Source organism: Dermacentor variabilis, chromosome 4 (assembly GCF_050947875.1).
Source record: "Dermacentor variabilis isolate Ectoservices chromosome 4, ASM5094787v1, whole genome shotgun sequence".
NCBI lineage: Eukaryota > Metazoa > Arthropoda > Arachnida > Ixodida > Ixodidae > Dermacentor > Dermacentor variabilis.
Window position 1 is genome coordinate 1,416,192 of NC_134571.1, and position 25,383 is coordinate 1,441,574.

Consider the following 25,383-nt stretch of genomic DNA (forward strand, 5'->3'; position numbering starts at 1 on the left):
GAAGTGCAAGAAATCTAAATATGTCCTTTGGAGGTGTAGGGACTATTCATTGGACTCAACATACAGGTTTTCTAGTCCTGAAGACACCTGTAGCCAGGAATATACCCAGATGGTGAACAGGATCCAGAATCTTTAACACACTAGGTGCAGCAGAGTAATGAACCGTTGAGCCGTAGTAGGCGTGATCGTATCACTCTTGTACAAGCTCAGGAGGCATCGCCTGTCACTTCCCCAGGATGTGCGTGACAGAAGCTTCAGTAGATTTATCGTTTTGAGACATTTCTCTTTAAGATGTTTCAGGTGAGGGATGAAAGTTTGGAATCTAAGATTATATCTAGAAATTTGTGCTGATAACTGATGTTCTCCATTCAGGGAAACATCGGGATTTGGTAATACTCTTCCCTTGTTTTAAAAGAGCAGGTACTTTTCTGTGGGTTCAGACTAAGTCCGTTCTCATCCACCCACGTACACGGTTTGTTTAGGCCAAGCTGTCGCTCGTAGATTACAAGATTACATGATTTGAATTCACTCTGCACACTGTCTATATGTACAGAATAAAACACTGCATGCAGTATAACCATCTGCAAAGAATTCATTTTTACAATGAAGAGAGTACAGCTCAGCACCCTACCTTAAAGTACAACTGTCTTCTGAGTGAGTGATCGGAATAGGACATTGCCAACTCTCATACAAAATGTTCTATTAAATAGATAATTTTTGATAATGCTCAGCAAGTTGCCGCGGATGCCCATTTCAGATAATTCTCGGAGAATTCCAAAGCGCCACGTAATATCGTAGGCCTTCTCTATGTCAAGAAATACCGATAGGAAAAATTTCTTGTGTATGAAATCCCGGATGTTCGCCTCCATACAGACAAGGTGGTCTATAGTACAGATCTACCTTCCCTGAATCTACACTGTAGGGCATCTAGTATTTTGTTATTTTCAAGATACTGGATCAAGCGCTAGTTTACCATTCTTCTCAAAGAGTTTGCAAAAACAGCTTGTCAACGCTATGGGTCTGTAGCTGACAGCTAAAGAACGGTCCCTGCTCTCTTTGAGAATTGGGATTACGATGGGCTTGTTTCCAAGCGGATGGAATGTGACCTGTAGACCACATGGTACTGAAAAGTGACAGGAATGTATTGCGAGTTTTATGATTTAAGTGTTTAATTATGTCATATACTATTCCGTCAATACCTGGGGCAGATGTGTAGCAGCACTTCAGTAAATACTGAAATTCAGCCATGCTAAATGGACGATGGTATGGTTCATTTCGCACAGTTTTCCGATGTAAGGGCAGTCACTCTGCTTGTCGTTGATATCTTAAAGACGTGTCGAAATAGCCGGATGAACTGGAAATATGTTCGAAGTGCGAATGTAGAAAATCGGCTTGATCTGTGAGGGTATCTCCCTGGTTATTTACTAGCAGTAGAGAATGAGATTGTTGGCCTTTTAATTTTTTTACTCTGTTCCATGCTTTTCTTTTGTCTGTATAAGAATTGATGCGACTGATGTGTTTTTGCCAACTTTCCTGTTTTGCACGGCGGCATGTTTTTCTTCCTTATGACTTAGTAATTGCCTTGAAGTTAATTAGGTTCTTTGTGATCGGGGGGTAATGAAGGAGATTCCAAGCCTTGTTTTGCTCCTTCCATGCTTCCTTACACTACACATTCCACCATGGAACACGTTGTTTCTAAGGCGACCGATTTGTCTGGGGATTACATACTGATGCAGCATCAATTAAAAATGCGGTAAAGTATGCTAATGCATTGTTTATACCAAGTGCACGGACATCGCCCCAGGGCAAACGTGTTACTTCACGAAACTGCGTCCACTAAGCTGAATTGAGTTTCCATTGAGGAATGTGTGTAGAGCATTCAGCCTGTTTTGTAAGGTTTAAAATGACAGGGAAATGATCCCTTTCATATGGGTCACATCCAACTCCAGATATGGCACAAGTGCACCAGACGCTGTGCCTATATCTATGGAGGCAAATGTTTTGTTTGTACGGCTGTAGTATGTTGGATTCTTCTGTCAAGCAAGCAGGCACTTGAGGAGAATAGGAAGTTTTCTATTAACCGTCTTCTCACATCACGAGAGTCACTACACAGTGTACTATATGCATTTAGATCTCCGACAACTACGCAAGGGTGGGGAAGCTCATCAATAAAGCTCTGAAATATTGCACTAGACAGCTGGTAATTCGGGGGGATGTATACACACATATGGGTCGACAGTCTGTCAAAAGAGCACTGTTTGGATGGCCTCAAGGGGGGTTCACAGTTGTAGCTGCTAACAGGCAACCCCTCTGTCCACTATTATAGCTACACCACCAGACGACGTGGCAGCGTCTTCTCGGTCTGTCCGGAAAATGGTGTATTGCCAGAGAAAGTTTGTACGTAGATTTAAGGTGCGTTTTTTGCACATACAGCACCTTGGATTACATTTAAGTAAGATTTCTTTGAGGTTATTAAGGTTCCACAGAAGACCTCTGATGTTCCATGGTATAATTGCAGTATCCATGTTAAAAAGAAGTGTGCGCTGTGTTAAGGTAGCGTAGCTTAGAGGGCCCTTTCCAAGCCCCTTAATGCAGGATTTCTCTTTCTTGCCTCAGTCCCGAGACTCGCGGCAGTCCTTTGGCGCTGGCTGTGCCGGCTGGCTGGGGCCAGCGTCCATTGCCTCTTGCTGGATGCCTGCTCTTGTGAGTGGTGTGTCCATCATGAAGGCCTCACCTTGGAGCCTACCAATCTGGAGGTCGCTAGGCCCTGCTTCAGGGAAGGCGAAGCAGCGCTAGCTGCTGTCACCAAGGGAGCTGGTGGCAAGGCATAATCTTTGTGGGCCGGGCAGATGCCAGAGTCTGCTGCAATGTATCCCCCTTACGCGCCGCATCAGCATACCCTGCGTTATGAAGGAATGTGGGACATGGTTGCGAGTATGCTGCATGTTTACCGTCACAGTTAGGACAGTGGAGTGTACCGCTACAGCTGTCAGATTTGTGTTCATTGTCTCCACATTTTGCACAGGTCAGTCAGCCTCGGCAGTTTTGTGAGCCGTGGCTGAATCATTGGCACTTAAAGCATCTATGTGGGTTGGGAATGTATGCCCTTACTCATATTTTTGTGTACCCAGTTGCAAGAGAATGTGGCAGTACACTCATTACAAATGTGAGTGTCAATTGCTTTGTTGCAATTTCTTTCTTTTCCCGCTTGATGATTATTCGCTGGACTTTTATTACATTCTGGCTCTTCCAGCCATCTAGAAGCTCCTCTTCATTCAAGAGATCATCTGAAATGACTCCTCTGGATGTGTTCATTGATTGATGTGCTGTCACTGTGATTGGGATGTCATGAAATGTCACAAGCTTTGAGATATTTCTATACTGAAGCTTGCCGCGAACCTCAAGCAAGTGGTCGCCAATAACCTTTATTGTGATTTTGTAGCCGGGGCTCAGTGCGTCAGTGAGACCGCAACGACAAATGGGGAAATGGTTCGAACAGTCTTTCCGAGTTTTCATTATGTATGGACACGATAGCGGGGAAAGATTTCTATATGTGTGACAAAAAAGTTCAATGTTTCCTTGGTGTGTCCTCTTTTGAAAAAGAGGACGATCAGGCAGTTTGGGGAATGAAGCTGATGCCATAAATCCTCACTTAATTTTGGCCCCAATGCCAGCCGCCCACCACGGAGCGCAACAAGGGGACATGACAGGAGCTCCTACAAGGGAACTCCCGCTGACGTCATCTGTGCACCGGTGCTATAACAAAGTATGACATAACCAAAAAATGTTAACCACACGAGGTTAACCTTTGCCACCAAGAAAAAATAGGAAGTAAATAGAAGATAAAAGAAGACAGAACAGCAATGAAAGAGAAGTGTAAAGAAAAAATTGTGCAGATCCCACGCACTGTGGGAATCGATGTAAACGAAGCTTTCTGTGCTGGATGCTTTGATTGACGATAATTAGTAGTGATGTTTAGGGTTAAGCTTAATTTCTTCAACGTTGAGTCTAATACGACAGTGGGGAGTTGATGTTAAACGTTACCTAGTGGGCACCAGTGGCATTTGTCTGCGTAGTACACAGAACATGCAGGGAAAGGTGTTTGTTTGAGGCGTTGTTGTGCGTCATATCTCATAACCTCTGAGAGGGTTGAGCATATACATTGCCTCACATGGCACATCGCATTGTGACAGAAGTATTAAATTTGCATTGAATTATGGGGCTGTACGTGCCAAAACCACAATCAGATTATGGAGCACGCTGTAGTGGCAGACTCCGGATTAATTTTGACACCATGATGTTCTTTATTGTGTCCCAATATCTAAGTGCACATGCGTTTTCTATTTTGCCCCCACTGAAATGGGACTGCTGCAGTGGGGATCAAATCCACGGCCCCTAGCAATGCCATACCCACAAAGCTACCGCAAAGGGCACAGAAGTGTTGATTTGATGGTCGACCGCTTCCGTAGTGTTGCTTCGACTCTGCAGTGCGCTTTAATTAATGCGGCTCTGCTTCTGCACGCCCTGCATAGTTCGTCCGCTTGACATATCTGCATGGTGTTTATTTTTCAGAAATAGCAGCAACGTACTGTAACGCATGTTGAACTTAAGCTTATCCAGTGCAACTGAGAAAAGCTTACTAATCTAGTAAACTTTCCCCGCAGCCGCCATCGTACAGTAGCAGGGTTTGCTTGCCTTCTCACGTTACCCCCGCTCCCTTGTATGGGAACTGCCTCTTCTCCTCCCTCCAGTTCTCTCTACGTCCCCTCTGGATTCGCACATTAGTAGAAAGGGAAGTGCTGCAGTTTCTGCAATGCTTCTGAGGGGAGTCACGGATAATTACAGCTGTCCAGAGGCTAATGTAGCGACGGCCAGGGAGCTCCAGAGGGCATTGTGCACATTTGATGCAGTGGTGTGAAAACGAGTTTCTAGCATTGCCTTTCCTCTCTAACTCGCCTCTGTCATGTATACACACGCTCTGAATCCCCCCTCCGACGTGGTGTGCCTGACAGCAGCAGCCACAGCAGCAGTGGGAAAGTCGAAGGAAGAGGCAAAGAAAGCTTCGCTTTAAAAATGATCATGGAGACGAGGACAGAAAAAGGTGGCTGCTGATTTCCTCCGCGTGGGTCAGTCTGGAGGCCAAAAAGGTGTGTTGCCTCTGCCGGGCAACCCCGGCCCATACACAGGCCTTAAGGGCCTGTACTCCTGACATCAGCTCAACCTCCAAGATCCCCCTTTCCCCAGACGTGGCTAAGCCATGCGCGGCTATATGCGGGAGGGTCCAACCCCCATGTGCTCGTATATGTGGCGCCTGTCGCAACACACCAAATACCTACTCACGCAGACGCCTCTGCAGGAGAGTTGAGACAAGACCTTTTTTGGAGAATGGTCATGAGGTGTGCTGAAGTGCTCTGAAATCCTTCCTGTGTACCCGGCAGACTGCACATCCACCCACTTTCACTGCAATGTCCTCGTCAAAATCTGGACATCAACTTCATTTTCTCAACCTTGGGGTGACTTTTATGCAGGAGATCTAACAGTACTGTATAGAATGACACGGACACGACCACACGGCTACCCTGCAGCAAACAGCCCTCAATCATCGTAAGCTCGTACAACCAGTTTGCCTCTGAATCACTCAGCTCTGGGTGACGGATGCCTTCCAAACCACAGCGCACCATGCAATGGGGTCAGTACAGGATCTCTGGCCATTGCAGTCTCAAGCACCTCAGTTGACAACACACCTGGGTAGGCATTCTGAAGCATGAAGGTATCTTGCATTTATGGTTCCTCGGAGGGGAGTGATTCGGAGTGGCAATGTACTAAGAGCATCGGGATTACCCGGACTAGCTCCAGACCTGTAGGTCAACCTGTAGTTGTACACACTTAAGGTCAATACAGCGCATGTTGCGAGCTCTGTGTGGGTATCTGCCGCTTGTGTCCATGCGGCTTGTGGTCCATGAATATTTCAAACTGCCTTCCCCCAGATGAACTGGTGAAACTTAGTTATGCTATACACTCTCTGTCAAAGCTTCCTTGTCCAATTGACTGTAGTTCGTGGCTGCAGGTAAGTGCCCAGATGCAAATGCCACAGGCTTTTTCACTCCCTAGTCCATCTGATATGCCAGAACTCCTCCTACACCAAAGGAGATGCATCACAGTGAGGAAATAGAAGTAAACTGTGATCGTAATACACAAGGACGTCTGCAGAAGTTAGCAACTTCTTTCATTTCTGAAATGCGGCTTGTCACTACAGCTCCCAGTGCCACAATGTTCCCTTTGTTTAACAATTCGTGTAAAACATGTAGCACACATCAAAAAAAAAAAAAAAAAACCACTTGGAAAGCATTTTTGGTACAAACTGAACAGTCCCAGTATGCATTGCAGCTCACATACAATCTGTGGCTTTGAAAACTGCCTCCACTCGCTCAGGTGACAGACACACACTGTTCTTATCAATCATGTAATGCAGGTACTTTGCCCTCTTCGCTATATACTGCAATTTAAGCTTCAAGCGTGCTGATTTATGTCAGAGGTATAGCTTTGAAAACCAAACGCCTCCCACCAATTCGGCCAACTTTCATTGATGCATGATACTGGGTACGCTGGGTATTCAGAGACCTGGATTGGGTAGAATTGGGGATAAGAGTTAATGGAGAATACCTTAGTAACTTGCGATTCGCTGATGATATTGCCTTGCTTAGTAACTCAGGGGACCAACTGCAATGCATGCTCACCGACTTGGAGAGGAAAAGCCGAAGGGTGGGTCTAAAAATTAATCTGCAGAAAACTAAAGTAATGTTTAACAGTCTCGGAAGAGAACAGCAGTTTATGATAGGTAGCGAGGCACTGGAAGTGGTAAGGGAATACATCTACTTAGGACAGGTAATGACCGCAGATCCGGATCATGAGACCGAAATAATCAGAAGAATAAGAATGGGCTGGGGTGCGTTTGGCAGGCATTCTCAGATCATGAACAGCAGGTTGCCAGTATCCCTCAAGAGAAAAGTGTATAACAGCTGTGTCTTACCAGTACTCATGTATGGAGCAGAAACCTGGAGGATTACGAAAAGGGTTCTACTTAAATTGAAAACGACGCAACGAGCTATGGAAAGAAGAATGATAGGTGTAACATTAAGGGATAAGAAAAGGGCAGATTGGGTGAGGGAACAAACGCGGGTTAATGACATCTTAGTTGAAATCAAGAAAAAGAAATGGGTATGGGCAGGACATGTAATGAGGAGGGAAGGTAACCGATGGTCATTAAGGGGTACGGACTGGATTCCAAGGGAAGGGAAGCGTAGCAGGGGGCGGCAGAAAGTTAGGTGGGCGGATGAGATTAAGAAGTTTGCAGGGACAACATGGCCATAATTAGTACATGACCGGGGTCGTTGCAGAAGTATGGGAGAGGCCTTTGCCCTGCAGTGGGCGTAACCAGGCTGATGATGATGACTGGGTATGCTTCAATGTATGCCAAGTTGTTTGAAGTCTGCTTGAAGCCTCCACAAAGTCAAATCTTCTCATCCCTTTTCAGCACTGGCACTAGTGGTGCTGCCCATTCCAATATCCACATGGGGTTCAAAATGCCTTTCCTTTGAAGTCTGAATTTCCTGGTCGTGAAGGAGTACTAGTCCTAGGCCAGAAAAATTGCAGCTATGTGATCTAGGGCACTCTCATCTTGGCCTTGATACCACGCAGTGCTCATCTGAAAACAATTAGGAAGACCTGCCTACCAAATCTGTTGCTTCATTAAGGCTATGCAGTAGCATACCAAAACCTTTGCTCAATTTCTTCTAAGTAGGGTACAAGAACTGCTTCTGAGAATGAATGGCACATTGGCCAGCCTTCGCTGGAACTTAGCAAGTACCTCAGCTTTAAAGGGACACTAAAGGCAAATGTTAAGTCAAGCTAAAGTGATAGATTAGTGCTCGAGAATGTCTAAGGTGCCAATATTATCACAAACAGAGCTTTTACTAATCGAGGAAAATGCAGGAAACGATTCAAGATTCCCCCAGGACATTCAAGTACTCATCTGATGATGAAGGCACTGATCAATATAATTCTGTTGCTAGTACTCCACCACTTGTAATAAAACAATCATTGCATTTCGTTATAAGATGAACGAAAGCGCTACTTCTGCAGTTTTATTTGATTTTTTGAAAGAACACACTGATGTTACCCTTGACAACGACGCGGGCATCACAAGGTTTTGTTTTGTCTACTCTGTGCCGCCTGCTCTTTTGCATTTCAGTAGTTTCATTATTGCGTAGCGCTGCACTGGTTTTGCTGGCTTGCAAATCTGCAAGTAGCACAGAATGCCACGTTCATATGATGTGGAATTCGTGAGCAGTCCAGGCCATTAACCAAGGACAGCTGCAGCGGCGAATCCAACGCTCTGCCTTGGCTCGGTTGCTCCATGGCTGCGCATTTGCATCTCGCGCAGGAAACCACAGCGCTGTTTCGCTGACGTATGCAATGTCACCACTCCCCACTCAGGGGCGGGCGATTTGCATTGCACTAAAGGCATGTGTACCTTCATGATGCAAGTTTATCATAAAATAAGTATTTTATTGACACGAAATAAGCACTGCGAGGTTTCTGGAATTGTTTTTAACAGTACACATCGACTTGGTATTTGCCTTTAGTGTCCATTTAACAATGATGGCTAACTGGTGCCCAAAGCATCCCCTTGGCTCAACGTTGTACCCTTTTGAAGAACACACGAACAATTCCGATCTCAGCTCTAGAACTAACAAGTTGTCAATGTCCAGCGGTTCTGTTGCACCATAAATGCCTTCATCTTGCACTTGGTCCTTGACCAACACAATGCATTCAGCCTGTGCACTAGGCAAGCGTGCAATAGGCTTACGGAACTCGACACCAGCCCCATGTCATCTGCTGGAACTCTACCTTCTTTCGGGAGCATTATAATTTATTGTTACCTCCTGTGTAGCCGGGAATCTCTCTAGTGTGTGACCTTTCCTTTCCACACAATTCACTGCGTTGCCTGCTGCCCTGGTGACAGGGGCCAATAGGCTCTATACAGTCGAGTTTGCGGCTACTCTGGTGCCATCTGCCGCAGCAAGCGACGGTACTGGGAAGGTGGCTCTGTGGCTAGGTCGGCTCGACGCGTATTGCTTCAGTCGCACTGCACCTCCTGTTGGCCACGGTTGGGGCCGTTTTGCTTTGTTGATTAGCCCTCCCCATTTCTTTTTTGAAACGTTTTGCGATAGTGCAAGGGCATGCGCTTCATGGACAAGCGTTGAAATTATGGAGGTGCGAAAAAGAACAAATGGAACTGGTGATACTGCTGCTTAAAACTCACATCCACAGGATAAATTGGTTCATGTTTCCTGGCAGGCCTTATGAACTAGAATGGCGAAAGAAATTACACAAATTTCATTACACAAATTAAACTAGACCTACTGTTGCCGCCATTAGACATCCGCCGCAACATCGCTCTTCTGTGCTTATTCCACAAATATATTTACACTAATAAATGAACCCAGTTACAACTACAAATACCCCACTCTTTTTCATGCAGATTACATAATCAGTTCATTTTCATGCGCATATATGGTAAAACAAATGCATTTAATTCATCTGCACTACCACGTGCCATTCGTCTCTGGAATGACCCCCTGATAACATAGCCTCCATATCTAATCCCAACACGTTCCGCTCTCAGTTACTCATGCTTTTCCCATTTAATACCGTTCACGAGCGACCAATCTAGTGTATGTTATCGTGCATTTTTGCCATGTTGTATATCATTTTCATGAACGGTATTCCTTTGCTCTGTTAACAGTAACAAGTGTTCGTGTGCCTTCAGATATTGCTTTGTATTCCTAGTGCCTTCAATATTGTGTAACACAGTAATCTTCTTATAGCACTGTTCCTGTTGGAAATTTGTACTTTTTATACCTTTACTGTTTAATATGCCCCCCTTACTTTATGCCCTGCCATAGGGCCTGTAAGGTTCTTTTGAATAAATAAATAAATAAATGGATCGCAGCTGTGAGGGGAGTTAAGTAAGTCAGCTTCTGTCATGATATTTGTGAAAAGGGCTTGTTTTGTAAATTGTGCTACAAGTGCACGTTTCGCAGCTTGTGCGACGCCAGTGGTCATGGTCAGGTCAGCTGCTCAACATTTAAAATACATTTGTCATGACTGTGCTGATTTGACGACCGCTTAGTGTAGCCTTAGCATGTGGTATGATCAGGACAACACTGGCATGTGTGATGAGGAATATTTTATGCCGAGGAAGCTTATTTTATGCTGGCGAGCACTAAGTCATAGATGATATTCATTTTGGCTGCTGGCGTCAGAGCCGCAGTTTCACATGGTGCGATTTTTCTTGCGACTTTATATTTGCAAAATCGCTTTGCAAACACAAAGCGCATATGAAAACAAACGAATTCACAAGCAAAATCAGACCTTGTGAAAACGGCGTAATGAACCTCGATCGTTGTACATGATGAAAAACGAACATTTGCATCCTATAGATTCTGATCTTGTGGTTAACAAATCTAATTTTTCAGCTGCAGATGGCTCCAAATGGGTGCCAAACAAATCAACCAGGATATACTCTAATCATTTCATCAATGGAGAAAGTCATCCTGACAACAGCCCGATGCTTTTTCCAGACGTTTACAAAGTGCGGCAAGCTGATGAGAATAATTTGACAAATAAAAATACCTGATAAATAAGGGCTCGTTTGTCTCACTAGCCACATGAGGCAACATGTAGTTGCGCCGATTATGTGAACAAGTAGGTACCGGTTCTGTGTTTAGCAGTGAGCCACAACAGACCGCTTACAATTGCTTCAAAACCGCAAAAGCTTTCGTTTGGTGCCGTGCCAGACGAGCAAGCACAGAGAACGTTAGAGTACTGTAGTGTCACACAGTCACTTTCAATCAATGTCACGCCCGACCGGATCAAAGTTCTCAATTTTGATCAAGCATGATCACTCCGACATGGTCCAACAATATGAATGGAGTTAGTTAAGCTCACTCGGCATGACGGTGCTGCCAACAGCCTACGATTGCGATCATGACGCTCGAACTCGATGCGCGGATCGCACTGACCGAATGCATATCGAGCAAAATCGTGATCCAATGTGCAGCTGTACCTGGTCCAGATAAAGCTGTATGGCGATCTAAAGTAACAGTGTGACATGGGCATCAAATGATAAGCCGCGGTTTACAATGCGCTTACTAATAGTTGACCGTTTACAAATTGGTGAACCTAATAATAGGTTTACCGTTTACAAATCGGTCAACCTATTAGAAGCACAATCTTTTAAAAGTGCCAGTTTAGTGACTTCAATGTTAGTGCCACAGTAGGCTTTACTTACGTGCAGGATAACCTCATACAGTTGCTTTTGCTGCTGCGAACAGCACTTGGCGTGAACGTCCAGACCGGCCACTTCTTTTGCGGAGAGAACATGTGAAGTAGCATACAGCTTGTCTCTGCTGGTTAATGCTGATGTATGAAATCCCTTTAATATGTCTAAAGCCGCAAAAAGTATTTCTGACATACCTGAGGACCACGCTTGCATCTTCATGTACATAACAAACAGCGAATCACGGATATACGTGCAGCTTTTGGCGACACGTGCATGTAGTTTAAATTTCACACTCTTTCCGCCTTCCCAGTGTCCCGCCGCTCGCCACAGGAGGCGCTCAGCAGCACAGCACCACTGCTACTCAATGGCGCCGCCTGTTCACTAGATGGAGCCTATAGACACTTGGTCTCCTGACAGTCAGTGCATGTCCGCCGCCTATGTGTGGACAGCCAGCTGTTGTGTGCCCTTGGTGGTGGCCTCTACACCGGTAATTATTCTGAAAGCCCACTCCAGAGTGGCATTGTTGTTCAAACGTCCAACACTTTTCGCAATCTGCCCTCTCTTTGCGCCCAGCAGCAGAACTAGTAGCGCAGAACCGAAGTCTTCAATGTCACGTTGGCCATCCACAGGAGCTCAATAACATCACTCATTTCTTGTGGTCAAAAGTCTGTTGGTGATGAAGTCCAAGTTTTCAACACAATCCATCCTCCCACTCTTAGGCTTCACCAAAACAAGCTTTCAACTTCTTCATGACAGCAAGTCAGCATGGGCAGTTGACAAATACTAAGAAACAAAAAAATTGCTATCAAGAAACAGTATATTGTAAGTGTTCCATTTTCATCACCAGTTGTTATGAGTTAGAAAAAACACATTTACTAGCCAAGTCAAACTGTCAGTTTGGTTGGTTGGATGGATGTTATGAGCGTCCCCTTTGGAATGGGCCAGTGGGTTGCACCACCAAGCTCTTGTTATTTTACTGCCTAATGTCCTACCTACGTCAATGAAAGAAAAAAAAATGATGAATTCCCATAACCAAACTTTCTGAACCCCTATTGTGAACTTTGCTTTTGCACGTCTCCGTTGTTTGTTGTTTCCCTACGTTTCTTCCACCAAACCTCCGATCGCCCCCTACTAATCCCTATTGCAGACATGTTTACTTTTCGCCTTGCTCTCGCTGAACCCAAGGGCTTCAAGGAGGCCAGTGATTCCTAAATTGACCAGGTATCTCCACATTCTAATAAAACATGCTCCATCGTTTTCCTAGCTTTACTGCAGCCAAGCACATGCTTCTTCTTCCTTCTTATATCTCACTTTATAAGTGCGTGTTCTAAGGGATCCCGATCTCGCTTCGAAAAGTAATGAGCTTCCCTTTGAGTTATAATAAATTGTTTCTTTTCTGATTTCGTTTTTTCCTCTTAAGTAGCTACTCATGGCAGGTTTCTTTTCCATTGCCGCCACCCATGAGATTATTTCAGCCTCTCTGACTTTCCGCTTGACGTTCTTTGTTGCTGTGTTGTTCACCCTACAGGCCACATACTAGCTGGCAAGCTTCCTAGTTGTTTTCCTCCAATGCAAATCAATGTTTTTACTGCACAGATACCTCAACACTGTCCCAGCCCATTTACATTCTTCCATATTCCTCAGTCGTTCTCCCTAATCAATTTTACTGTGAGCTTCCCTCACTTCAAAACTAGTCCAGCCCATATCACCCTGCACAGCTTCATTTGTAGTCTTCCCATGAGCGCCAAATGTGAGGCGTCCCACTGACCTATGGTTCCCATGGAGTCCTGATTGTACCCCTGATTTAAAGCAAGCAACGGCATTTCCACATACCCCGGAGCAGCTCATACCTATTGTATCCCCATAGCGCTCTGTGCTTCATTATGGCTGCACTTTCCTTCCCCTTTCCTGTTATTGTTTTTTCCGGTGTTTTCATATATCTAGTGCCTTCATTTATCCATATACCAATGTATTTATATTCTTTTACTCGAGGTATTTCTTGGCCCTGTACCTCCACTGTCTGTTCACTGTTTTCATTGAATACCATAACACCCGATTTTCTAACACTAAATTTAAGACCTAAATTGTTGCCTTCCTGCCCACAGATATAAGCCAGATGTTGCAAACCACTTTGCTTGTTAGCTAGCAACACATTGTTGTCCTTATAAAACAAACCTGAAAGCTGCTGCTCCATTACTGTACCCACCTGCTTGTATAAGATTAAACCTGATATTACTTCCTTCTAGCGCACTCTCCATCCTCACCATGTACATGACAAACAGCAATGGGGATAAAGGGCATGCCTGCCTCAGCCCCTTTTTGATATTAACTTTCTCTTTGCTCCTTACAATTCAATGCAAACGGTATTTTCTAGGTAAATCTCTCTCAAAAGCTTAGACAATTGTCGCCTAAGCCTTTCCTTTCCAGAATATCCCATAAAATGTTGCGGTCTACATTGTCATATGCTCCTGTAATGTCTAAAAAGGCCACATATAAGAGTCTCCTTTCTACTCTTGATATTTCAATACACTGAGTAAGGACAAATAAGTTATCATCCAAACGCCTACCTATTCTGAATCCATTCTGAAGTTCTCCCAAAATGCCATTATTCTCTCCCCAAGTTTGAAGCTTTAATTTGATTGCCTGCATTGCTAGCCTACATATTACCGATGTAATGGTCAACAGTCTATACAAGTGAATTCTATCTTTCTCCCCCTTGCCTTTATAAATTAAATTCATTCTACTTTGTCGCCAACTGTCTGGTATTCGTCTGTCTTTTAGGCTTTATTCTACTGCTTTCAAAGGAGTTTCCTTACTTTTCGTTCCCAGTTCATTAATCAGCCTAACGGGAACCTCGCCTTGCCCTGCGGCTGTCCATTTCGGAATTTTCGGCTTTCTTCCAGTTGAAATTTGTCAGCACCAGCTCCTTTGCCATCTGGTTCTCTTTCATGCCCTTTCTTTCCTCAGCTACAACCTCGTCATTGCCTTGGAAAGATTCAGCTGTCAATTTTCAGATGTAATTTAATGCCGCGTCTTCCTTCCAGTTTGTTTCCATCTTCATCTAGGATATGTTGTATTGTTCCAGACTTCCTGCCTAATAATTCTATGTGGTTCTAAAATATTCTAGATGCAGCCTTCTCTTTCTCACGTATTTCTGACAACCAACGTTCATTTGCATCTTTTAATTTTGCTTGCACCAGTATTTGAACCATAGATTTTTTTCTCCTGGGATATTTTCCATTTTCTGGCCACTTCATCCTGTGGCAACTGCGCCTTCTTTGCCTGCCTGTGCTCTCGAGATGCCTTCTGTCGTTCGGCGATCGCTTCTCGTATCTCCTTGTTCCACCAGCTTTTCGGTTTCTTTTTTCCTTTCCAATGAACATGTTGTTTCTCTTTCCGTATTTCTGTCGTTACTACACTTAGAAGCTCACCATATTACCACCCCTTACTTGGCAACTTGCCAATTTCTTCCTCCACTCTAGTGACTATATTTGCTATTTGTTCAGCGTTCAAATTTGGACTGGCCATTTTGCTTTCGTTGCTCTCTTTCCCAACTACATATCCCATTTTCAAAATGATGCGTTCATTGTCACTCCCTATGCTGCTCTACCTTTCCTCATCAATGACCATTTCTCTCAACTTATCATGAATTCCTTGTGTCATCAGACAGTAATCAATGGTTGATGGCCGGTTTCCTACTTCCCATGTGATCTGCCTTTCACACTTAGGCCCTGTATTCACGATAACGAGGTTATGTTGTTCACAAAGGTCTAGCATTGACTTTCCGTTCTTGTCGGTGTAGCCATCTAGATATCGTACTCATATCACCTAATAGGATAATTTCGGCATCATTCCCGAAACCCTTAATATCAGTGCTTAGGCATTCCACTAACTCTTGATTCTTCTCTGTGCAATTATTTCTGGTCCACAAATATGTTACGCCCAGCAAAGTTTTCTTTACATTCACAGTATCTGATAACCAAAGATGCTCTTGACATTTTGAATTTACTCTTTCATCCCTATTTGTCCTCTATTTAAGTGCTCCTCAATCTCTACCCCCTTTTCCTTTCTTCTGCCGCCCTGCATGTTTATGTAGCTTATTGCATGGCGGGCTCTCTTTCTTGTTTTTCTCCTTCTTCTGTTAGTGATGCTGTTCCGAGATTCCTCTAGGGGACCTCCTTCATTACTACCTAGACTGGCCTTCTGAGAGCCTGTGGGCTGCCTAAAAAGCAACCGCGCGACCAGCAAGTCGCCAGTCCACTTCTTGTCCAAGCCTGTAATTGAAGTGGATCCCATATCGCTCAAAACCACCACACCTTCTTACTTTGCTGTTCACTTCAACAACCTCGAAACCTTTCTCTTGGCTCGTTGTCCCTATAGGCTCATTAGCAGCCACTACAGCTCTTTGTACGTTACTGTCACATACAGGCACTTCCGGCACCGTCCACACTACGGTCTGCACCTGAGGGGATAGCTCACGCAAGTCGTCTACCCCCTTCGCCAAGCGCTGGGCTGGTCCTGTCCCTTTTTTGTTTAGGATGTCATTTAGCCCACCTGCTACTACGACAAGGTTGCATCGATGGGCATTCAGCCGCACACCCCCTGGTGGCGCTGGAGGTTGTCTCATCTATGATCACAACACCCAGTGGCAGAAAAGAACCAGAAAATGGGGCAGTAAGAATGCTGGCCAAATGTAGGCAGTGAGGTAAAAAAACGGTATCATTTACCATAATCTACCATGCTAACCATATAGCTCTAGTGGGACGTTTGGAAAACACGAAGAATATTGGGGAATATATTTAACAAGTGATTTCTTGTATTTGTAGTGTCGCTACTGGAATAACTGATACCTTCACTTCACTGAGTGATGAAAGGCAGAGAGGATGACCGAGTTTCTTGATAGGAATTAGCAGACTGCTGTTTTAGCTCAATAATCCTAGCAAGCAAATAGCAGTTACCTTCGAGCCTCAGCGTCAAGCTTGCGTTGTTCTTCCTCCACAAGCTCGTCCCACACGGCTTGGCGCATTTCGGCATCGTCCATATGATCCAAGAGGCTGGGCAGTGCGTCTGACACAACAAAGTGGATACCCACACCAGACACTGCCGCGGATGTCCAGACCACGCTGTTCCTGTCCTCGTGGTCCACATAGAGCCTTTCGTACGTCAGCAGGTTCGAGCCGTTGTTCCAAGTCAACGGTGTTGAACACGTCTCGCTCACGATTTCGCCGGAGAGGCTGACTACCCCTTCAAAGTACCTGTGAAAAAAAGTGCCTTCAGTGTGAAGACGACCTAAAGCAACACGAATAATTTCTAAACCTCACGGGAGGTAAACGCACTTGCCGAGGATGACCCGGTCAATGCTGCGGTAATAGTAGCCGCCGTCCTCGGTGCCCGTCTCGGTGCTGATGACTGCCTTGCGCAGTATCTCCCGCGTGTGCGCGTCGATGAGCGCGACCGTAACGCCGGTGCTGCCGCTTAGAATGTCACCGAGTACGCCCAGTCGTGACACCGACAGCGGGTGGTGCACCTCGAAGCTGAAGCCCGTGTACAGCGGTCGCTTGCGGGGAAAACAGTCACGCGTCTTGGCCGTGGCGGCGTAGAACTCAAGGTTCTCGTTGATCTCCGTAATGTTCGGCTCCCAGCGCTGGCAGACATAAGGATCGACGCGGTCTTCGGGCGGAACTCTGCACGCGTCGCGGCCGACGATGAAGAAGGACTTGACGCGAGACGCGCCGCTCAGCCACGTCTCGCGCGCTGCTGCGCGCCGATCGAAGTTCTCCCGAGCCGAGAGGACACCGACGAGAAGTATGGTGCGCCGCGTGAAGTACAAGTACAACAACGCCTGAACGACGAGGGCGAGGCATACCCAGCCGATCGTGCGCGGATTCATGGGCATCGGCCCGGCATACCTTCAGGGCATCGCGTAACCGTACAGCAAACTATCTACAACGACTGAAATGGCCGCCATAAGAAAAGCTGCACCGCAGAAATAAAACTAATGCAATAAACAAAGCTTATATCAACAAAACAATAATTTTGCTGAAAAAAATATTTAATTAAAATTTATTTAATAAATTTTTTACCTATTAATTATACCTTAACAAATATTAGGTCCGCAGCACAAAAAGATGGCCGCTCTAAGGATTTGTCTGCTAACAAGACTTCCAAGTAATATTTTTGGGAAATGTTTCGTTACTTCGCAGATGCTCATAACGGCAGTCAGTCTGTTTAATTAGTCATCACAGAGCTGTGCTGAGCTCATTTTTGTTTTAACTTTAAGAGTTACTAAAATTTTGCGCCGATGTTATTGGCAGCGTCTTTGCTTTATTTCTAGTCAGCTTCAAGTCCTGTAGAAATTCGTTAGCTTTTTATTTGCACACATTAGTACTTCTTATTATTGCTGTGATCGCATTAGTTGAATTATTTTAACGTTGATCAGTGCTTGAACATGGCTGTGTCTGTACGTTCCTACGATTATCAGAGCTCCCGGCTCGGGACGACCTTCCAAAGGGCACAGTTATGTCATAACCCGGACATCGTACATTTTGCGATGGAATCGCTAGTCGTGCACGCGTGAAGAAAACTTTTGGACAAGTAACAAGATGTTAGCTCTCCCCGCACTCCCCTGAGAGCGTTGAGTTCGCCGGTCATACCTATACTGTGTGCTGAATCCGCGTTCGCCGGGATGTCGTTGTCACTGCATTGCGTAAAAACTTGTTTGCTCTCTCTATGTGTCCTGACTTGCAGCTTTACCTATAGAATTGTGCCTCTCCGTCACAAGAACACATTTCACTGTTGAAGTTGCTGTGAATGCACGCACCTTTAGGATTCCGTTATGTTCGCCCGCAGAGCAAGTCTTGTCCAGGAGGCAATGTTCAAGCAAGCCAGCCATCGGTGGCACAGGCACAAAGCTTGCGTCGCTCAAGCGAGGCACTGGGGGAAGAAGCTCGTTCAGCGGAGTCGTGTGCACCGTCTTTGGAGCGTCGGGATGCCTGGGTCGTTTCCTGGTCAACAAGCTGGGTAAGCTGTTAGATACGATTTCGAGGGCTGCTTGCCTTGCATCTACTACAGACGTGTGTCTATAGTAATCGCCGTGTCACCCTGAGCCCCCATACTATTAAGGCATAGTAATACAGAAACAAGCAGTCAGAGTCTTGACCCCCCTACTGTGCCGCAGATGGGACTAAAGCTCAGTCACTTTTGAAATCATTGGGCCATGCAATGACCTAAGGATTAAACTTTTCCGTATAACAAGATCACAGAAACAGAGCTGCATAAAAGTACTTTCATTGAAATAATCTCTAACCCCTTCGGAAATGCCTTGGTCATGTATCCCACAAAGGTAAATGGTTGAATGACAAATCAGTCTTCCATATTGTCAACTGTAAACGCTACACACATCGCTCCAAAGGCCTGACCTGTGTAATGGCTCCACTATTCGATCTCTGGACAAACTAGCTGGGCTGACCAACCACAATGAATAGATCTCATAAAAGGAACATACAAAGAAGACATTGTGACTACTGTGAGGCACCTGCAGACCTGAGGAGGTGCATGTTCTTGAAAAATCTAACATGTTGCTTTAATGGCACATAAACACTTTAACACAATAAGAAAATATGCCTTATTTGTAGACAACGCTGCTGTGAACATGCAAGCCAAATATTAATATACTGCATACTGCAGGGAAACCTTAAGGGGCCCTGAACCACCCTTCTGGCTTGGTGAAAAAATGCATTCCACGAATAGCATACTCTTTTATGAACATCTCAGGCACATTTTGCTCTCATGCATGGCACATGAGGCTCACGAGCAAATTGCAGTCACCTTTTTCTCAAACACTCTTTCTTGGACAGAGGCCTTCTCAGCTGTTTCGGGGCTGCTGACGGCTGCCCCTTGACGTCAGTGGGCACATTCGCATAAAACACTATCTTTGGTTAATAGCTGTCATCAATCAAGCGAAAATGTACATTTTCAAATTTGATAAAGAATTAGGTATTTTCAGAAGAAGCCGACTTTCATCTGTGTGGCAGCCTGCATAGAAATGAAACGTTGGCTGCACTGCTTATCCAAAGTCGTAGCCATTGGGTCTCACTAATTTTGATTATCTTTGAACCCCGCAAAACTTAAAGTGAGACCATACATACGCTTGCCAGAGCATGCTCACTCCTCCCTAGATGCCTTGGCAGAAAACATTTCATATTGAGCTTATGGTAGCCATTAAAGATGTGCAATTTGGATGTGGCTACTATCTGTCGGTCAAGCTGGTGCAGGACAAAGCCAGTCTGCACCACGTAGCAGAGCCAGACTGAAGCACATGAGCCTGAGCGCGCATTCCGGCCCCGGGCACATGTAGCTGCAGCTGCTGCGTAGTGTAAATACTGCGGCCATCGCGGGGTGTCACGACAAGGTCATTGAGGATAACCGCATGCTCCGATTAATCTCTTTGAATCATGTGGCTCCAGATGCTCGGCGAGCTATCCCGAGCACCAAAATCTCACTGGAACAGGTTGCCTGCTTGCCGAGTTACACACCTTTGAGGTGTGTGGCCATCATGATCGAAGCTCATAACGTTAGGAATCCTTTGAACGGAGTCTGCAGTGCAACATCCATCGCTTAGACGATGTGTGCTCTGCTGACCTACTCGCACAAGCGAACATAAAGAGGATGCTTCGGTCGACTCTCGGAAATTGTTAATTGCCATAGAGATAAGTGTAAAAGGACATGTGCTACTCATGCTACTTGTTGCGAGAAAACACAGCTGCATGTGGTGATCTAGCACACTGTAGCGCAGCAAAGGGATTAGACATCCTTGGAGATGCTGTGAATTCAATTGTAAGTTGAGGGATAGCCTGCGAGTTTGGAGTGTTGTAGGCACCAAAATCGGCGGTAGTGGTGTCTACGTGAACATCCATGAACATCAGTGGCATTCAGTAGGTGGGGCGTTTCGGGCACTGCCCCACTCTGCCGTATCCTTTGCAGTGCAAGGCCTCAAAGAAGGAGCGAGAGCACCGCAATGGGGATCAGAGGCCATCTTCGACTGCCAATAACTCTGCTTCTGTTGCATGCATTAAAGTACTTTTTGCTTGTAGGTATTTCCAAAATAGTGTACACTTGAATCTCGTTATAAACAAGATATAACGAAATAGTGGATGTAACGAAGCAAATGAAATCCCCACAGAGGGCCCGATTTTTATTAGTCATATAAGAAGCCAACAAACAAAGGTGCCAACAACAGCATAGGGGAAATTACATGTACTTATTATTTGAATTAAAGAAATGATAAATTATGGAAATGAAAATGGAGGAAAAAACAACTGGCCGCAGGTGGGGCATAAACTCGTCTTCGCATTACAAGTGCAATGCTCTTACCAATTGAGCTATTGCGGTGCTTTTTTAAGCATGAAATGCTTTTAGCTCCCGTTGTTGGCAACCTTCGAGTGACCTTGAGCCAAAAGCCAGAGCTGTTATCCAGGCACTCATACAAGAACATCAGGGCAGCCAGTCAATAAGTGCAGTCTCTGGACCCCAACCCTTTGTACAGGACTGCATTACAATATGCTAGTTACAGCCCAAACAAGTTGCAAAATATATTGCGAAATCTTTGTTCGCAATATCACTCAAGCTCTAACTTCTAGTTTGGTGAATTATTATTTGTCATTTCTAATAGAGACGTTCAAAAGTCTGATACAAGGCACTTCAGTGTGAACTTATGGCGTTGAGCGCTGAATGCCTGTGGTCTGCGAGTTCCGTGGTGCAGCTTTTGTGTCACCTCAAGAGACGGCGCCACACTGTGTGGTGCCTCCTTCAGGCACTTCTACCCACCATGGTGGCTTAGTGATTATGGTGTTGCACTGCTAAGCACGAGGTCATGAGATCAAATCCCAACTGCTGCGACCGCATTTCGATGCCCATGTCCTGTGCATTGGGGGCATGTTAAAGATCCCCTGGTGGTCAAAATTAATTTGTAGTCCCCCACTACAGCATGCCTCATAATAAAGTCGTGGCTTTGGCATTTAAAACACGAGAATTTCATTCATTCTTCTAGCTGGGCAGTGTGCTCTGTCTCCCTGGCGTCTTTCGCTGCCTGTCATGCGTCCTTCAGCTGGTTTTCTTCTTCTAGGTGGGCAGCATCCATATGGAAAAGTGCACAGTATGGCATGGTGTGGTGTGTTGGGGTGTGCCGTTGCAGACATGCACTACACCCATTTTAAGATTGTGGCTAGTATCATCTCCAACCATTCTGCTTTGCCGGTTGCAATTTCATGCTTAGATCTATACTCTTCATTGTGGGGAGCCAGCAATCTTTTCCATCCACCTTCTTGGGTATTTATGTTTATCTATTAGAACTAAACCTAGGAGTGCTAACCAGTGCCACACCTCACAGCCTTGACGACGGATGCGGAACATCCTTTTTTTGTCGCAAGTGTCACGTGTACATGATCATTTTGGGTGAAGACAACTGGTTAATAAACCCACACATGCTACGAGAAGGCATCAGGGCTGCCGGATTCGTGGCCTTGCTATGTAATGAACGAGAAGAAAGGCAACCGAGGGCCCGATTTTTATTAGTCTTATCATAAGAAACCAACAAAGATACCAACGACAGCATAGGGGAAATTACATGTACTTATTTTATTATATTTATTGAAAGTAATGATAAATTAATGGAAATGAAAGTGAATGAAAAAACAACTGGTCGCAGGTGGGGCACGAACCCTCGTCTTCACATTATGCGTATGATGCTCTTACCAATTGAGCTACCGCAGTGCCGTTTTTGAATTCACTTTTTTGGGTATTTATGTTTATCTATTAGAACTAAACCTGGGAGTGTTAACCAGGTTTTTGCCATAGAGATCCACATATTTAAAGCCTCGTTTTAACGATGTGAAATTGTCCTGCCAATGGATATAACTCATAATCATCATCATCAGCCTCGCTATGCCCACTGCAGGGCAAAGGCCTCTCCCATACTTCTCCAACTACCCCAGCCATGTGCTAATTGTGGCCATGTTGTCCCTGCAAACTTCTTAATCTCATCCATCCACCTAACTTTCTGCCACCCCCTGCTACACTTCCCTTCTCTTGGAATCCAGTCCGTAACCCTTAATGACCATCAGTTATCTTCCCTCCTCATTACATGCCCTCACCATGCCCATTTCTCTTTCTTGATTTCAACCACCTCCCGTTTGTTCCCTCACCCAATCTGCTCTCTTATTCCTTAATGTTACACCCACCATCTGCTAGCCATTGCTAGCAGCTTCGTGTGCTGTGCCAACACCGTTGTGCGCCGTGATGTTCCTTTAAGGCGAAGCATTCTTCTCTGAGTCAAGCTGGTTTCCTGTATCATGCTGTATAGGTTCAATGAGCAGAGCCTCGATACATTCCGTCTCCACTCGGAGACGAGGAGCCCATTGAGGTGACTATGTTGAGGAACCCTACCGCTATCTGTAGCCGAGGCTTGGTGCAAAGTGCACGTTAAGTTTTGCTCGTTTTGCTCTGGCAGTATTACATTCCCCACCATTTGGTAAGCAGATCTTACACGGGTAAGTGACTGTGCTCGCAAAATGTAGCCTTTGCAGCCTCATAAGTGCAGTTTACGTGCTTTGTGTGCATTGGTTGGTCTGCGTTGCACTTTCCTGTTATGGTGTGGTGCATGCTTGAGCCCTGTAAGCTGGGACAGGAAAGATGCGTTTGGCCTTCCTCTATGTAGCGTTATATTCTAGACAGCCATAGCTCGTGTTCGAGTACATACTCGGGCACCGGATGGCCATGCAACGCGTCGGCATTCTTGCAACAGCTCAAACCACATGTGCAGCAATGAGAAAGCACGCCATGAGAGGCAGCCACCAACCAGCAAACGTTGAGCGAGCGGTGCGCCCGTGCGCAACTGAGAGATCAGCAGGCCGTTCTGAGACCATATCCGCACCACTACCGCTCACCACCAGGTAGTTGCGACATCTGCCTAGGCGCTGTTTAAAGGGTGCTAATAAGAAAACTAGGCAATCCCATAATGCCCCACAGGTGCGCGATGCACTGTGGGGGAACAGTGTAGGTCAAGCAAGCAGGCTTGCCCAGGCACCCGCCATTTGTTGCGGCATTGGCAGTGTGGGAGTACGGAAAAAAAAAAAAAGGAAGTAGGAAAAGAGAAATTTCAGTTATATACTCCTGTCTTTTTCATGGGAAAGCTTTGTATTAGGATTGAATATATGGCCAGGGCCCTCTCAATATTGTGTTCGTGTGCTGCTGTTCAGCGAAACCAGGTAGTAACTCGCAATACTGTTTTCATTTGAGTGCATTGGTCACACATGAAGAAGGAAGCTGCTTTGTGGTGACAATCTCTTTGACAGCCATTCTAATCAGCTGCACAACATAAGAAGCTAATAGGCCCTTTTCCTTATGTTTTTTGGGCACATGCTCTATGCAGAATGGTTCAGACATTAAACCACCAATTGCAGCTAAGCGATATGCTTCATTGGAGCACTTGCTCAACAATGCGGAGCACATTAATACGTTTTTACATTACTGCACAACAAACCAAGCTAAATTGTCTTTATTAAGCTTGAAAAAAATTGTGCGAGAAACTGAAGTGAACTTCTCTCCCTCCATCTCACATCACTTGTAAAAACCTGTGAATTGTGCAAACAAGGTAGACTACAGACCAAGTCTGCCTGAAAGTTACCGCTGCAGGTGTAGTACATGCTTCTGCTGTGTTTAGTTTTCAACATACCTGCCAACTTTTGTGATTTATCGTAAAATACCAGATTTTTAGAACTCTTTCATGACTGTCATATTAGCACTAATAAATTTACAATTTTTCATTTGTGTCTAGTTTAGGTTAAAGCTTATTTTAAACAAAACAAAACAGTCCCCGACCGATTTCTCAGCCTGATTTTTCAGACCTAGTTGTGCCAGCAACATCCAGTTACCGATATATTATGGGAACCAAGATATTAGACAGTTTTAGTTTAGCGTCAGCAACTATAGCGTACGCTATACGCTACAATATAGCGTACGCTAAGCAGCGCACGTTTTCTACAATTTTAGTTGACCGGCGATATCTTCGAATCTCAGAGGCCATATGCCGTTGTTGCAGCTATTTCGCGCCTTTAGCGACAGGTGGCGCTGACATCTCGAATGTTTCTTTCATTAGGCTTCAACTCGTTCGAAACGAGAAGCGATCTCGAAAACACCACGAGGTTATCCATAATACTCTGTCGTCGAAGCGACCTGAGACTAAGCGAAAGCCGTTTACACAGTCATTTGCTACAAACGAAGTGCATTTTACAAAAGCAACGCCAAATTCAATTCGAAGCGGGCAGCCGGGACCGCTGCCATGTTTCCCGCAAGCTCCGCAAACCCCGCAACAACGCTAACGCTAACTCGTTTGCGTTGCGTACGCCTGCTATACCCGCTATTTCGTTTAGCGTTCAGCACATGCGCAGTGATGATCCGCTATTCTTTAGCGTACGCTATACTAAAACTGTCTATTGTCACGTGGTAGTGACGGTTGAGGACACAGCGATAAAACTGAATGGCGAAAATAACTTTATTGGGCGAACCTCTGCCCAGAAAAAACAGGTTCACTCAATGCTCAACGAAAGCAGTGAACACAGTTGGCGATCGTTGAAAATCTGATCAGCGGGTCAAGCGTGTCGGCTTTTATACATCAGTTGTCGAATGTTCCAGAGTAATCACTGGGACCCATGTGTCTTCCACAAAGTTCTAAACTATTCGCGTCGCGCATACATGCAATCAGATTACACAAGGTTCGGTGACAGACATCGGATGGAACCATCGATAACATTCCAGAAACTTAGGATACATGCAGGCGCTTCCTGCGCTGTGCAATAACATTTGTTAGGTGGTGAAACGTGTCGCCCAATAAAGACAAACAACTGCACTTGTCAATATCATCCACTGTTACGTGAATGCTTTATAAACATGCAAACATTTCCGTTCGTCTGTGGGGCTGATCATGCTTGCCACAACTATATGGAGCAGAGTGCTTGTTCACAGCTTCTTTACAGAACACA

The 25,383-nt window shown here is 45.2% G+C and overlaps 2 protein-coding genes across 6 annotated transcripts in view; one reads left to right on the plus strand and one right to left on the minus strand.

The window, feature by feature from the left end:
• Window positions 1-17,331, minus strand: part of LOC142578559 (UDP-GalNAc:beta-1,3-N-acetylgalactosaminyltransferase 2-like) — a 60,859-nt gene extending 43,528 nt beyond the window's left edge. For 3 of the 4 annotated variants that reach the window (XM_075687937.1, XM_075687938.1, XM_075687936.1), the window contains exons 1-2: window positions 16,684-17,322; window positions 16,306-16,602 (exon numbers count right to left, since the gene is read on the minus strand). In XM_075687937.1, coding sequence (XP_075544052.1) covers window positions 16,306-16,602; window positions 16,684-17,243 — 857 coding nt within the window. In that variant the 5' untranslated portion in view covers window positions 17,244-17,322. Of the gene's footprint in view, window positions 1-16,305; window positions 16,603-16,683 lie in introns of all 4 variants that reach the window. The other variant, XM_075687934.1, reaches the window with a different exon arrangement.
• A 133-nt stretch (window positions 17,332-17,464) lies between these two features.
• Window positions 17,465-25,383, plus strand: part of ND-39 (NADH:ubiquinone oxidoreductase subunit 39) — an 81,698-nt gene continuing 73,779 nt past the window's right edge. Inside the window, exons 1-2 of one of the 2 annotated variants that reach the window (XM_075687944.1) lie at window positions 17,465-17,515; window positions 18,197-18,367. In XM_075687944.1, the coding sequence (XP_075544059.1) occupies window positions 17,476-17,515; window positions 18,197-18,367 (211 nt within the window). In that variant the 5' untranslated portion in view covers window positions 17,465-17,475. Of the gene's footprint in view, window positions 17,566-18,196; window positions 18,368-25,383 lie in introns of both variants that reach the window. The other variant, XM_075687945.1, reaches the window with a different exon arrangement.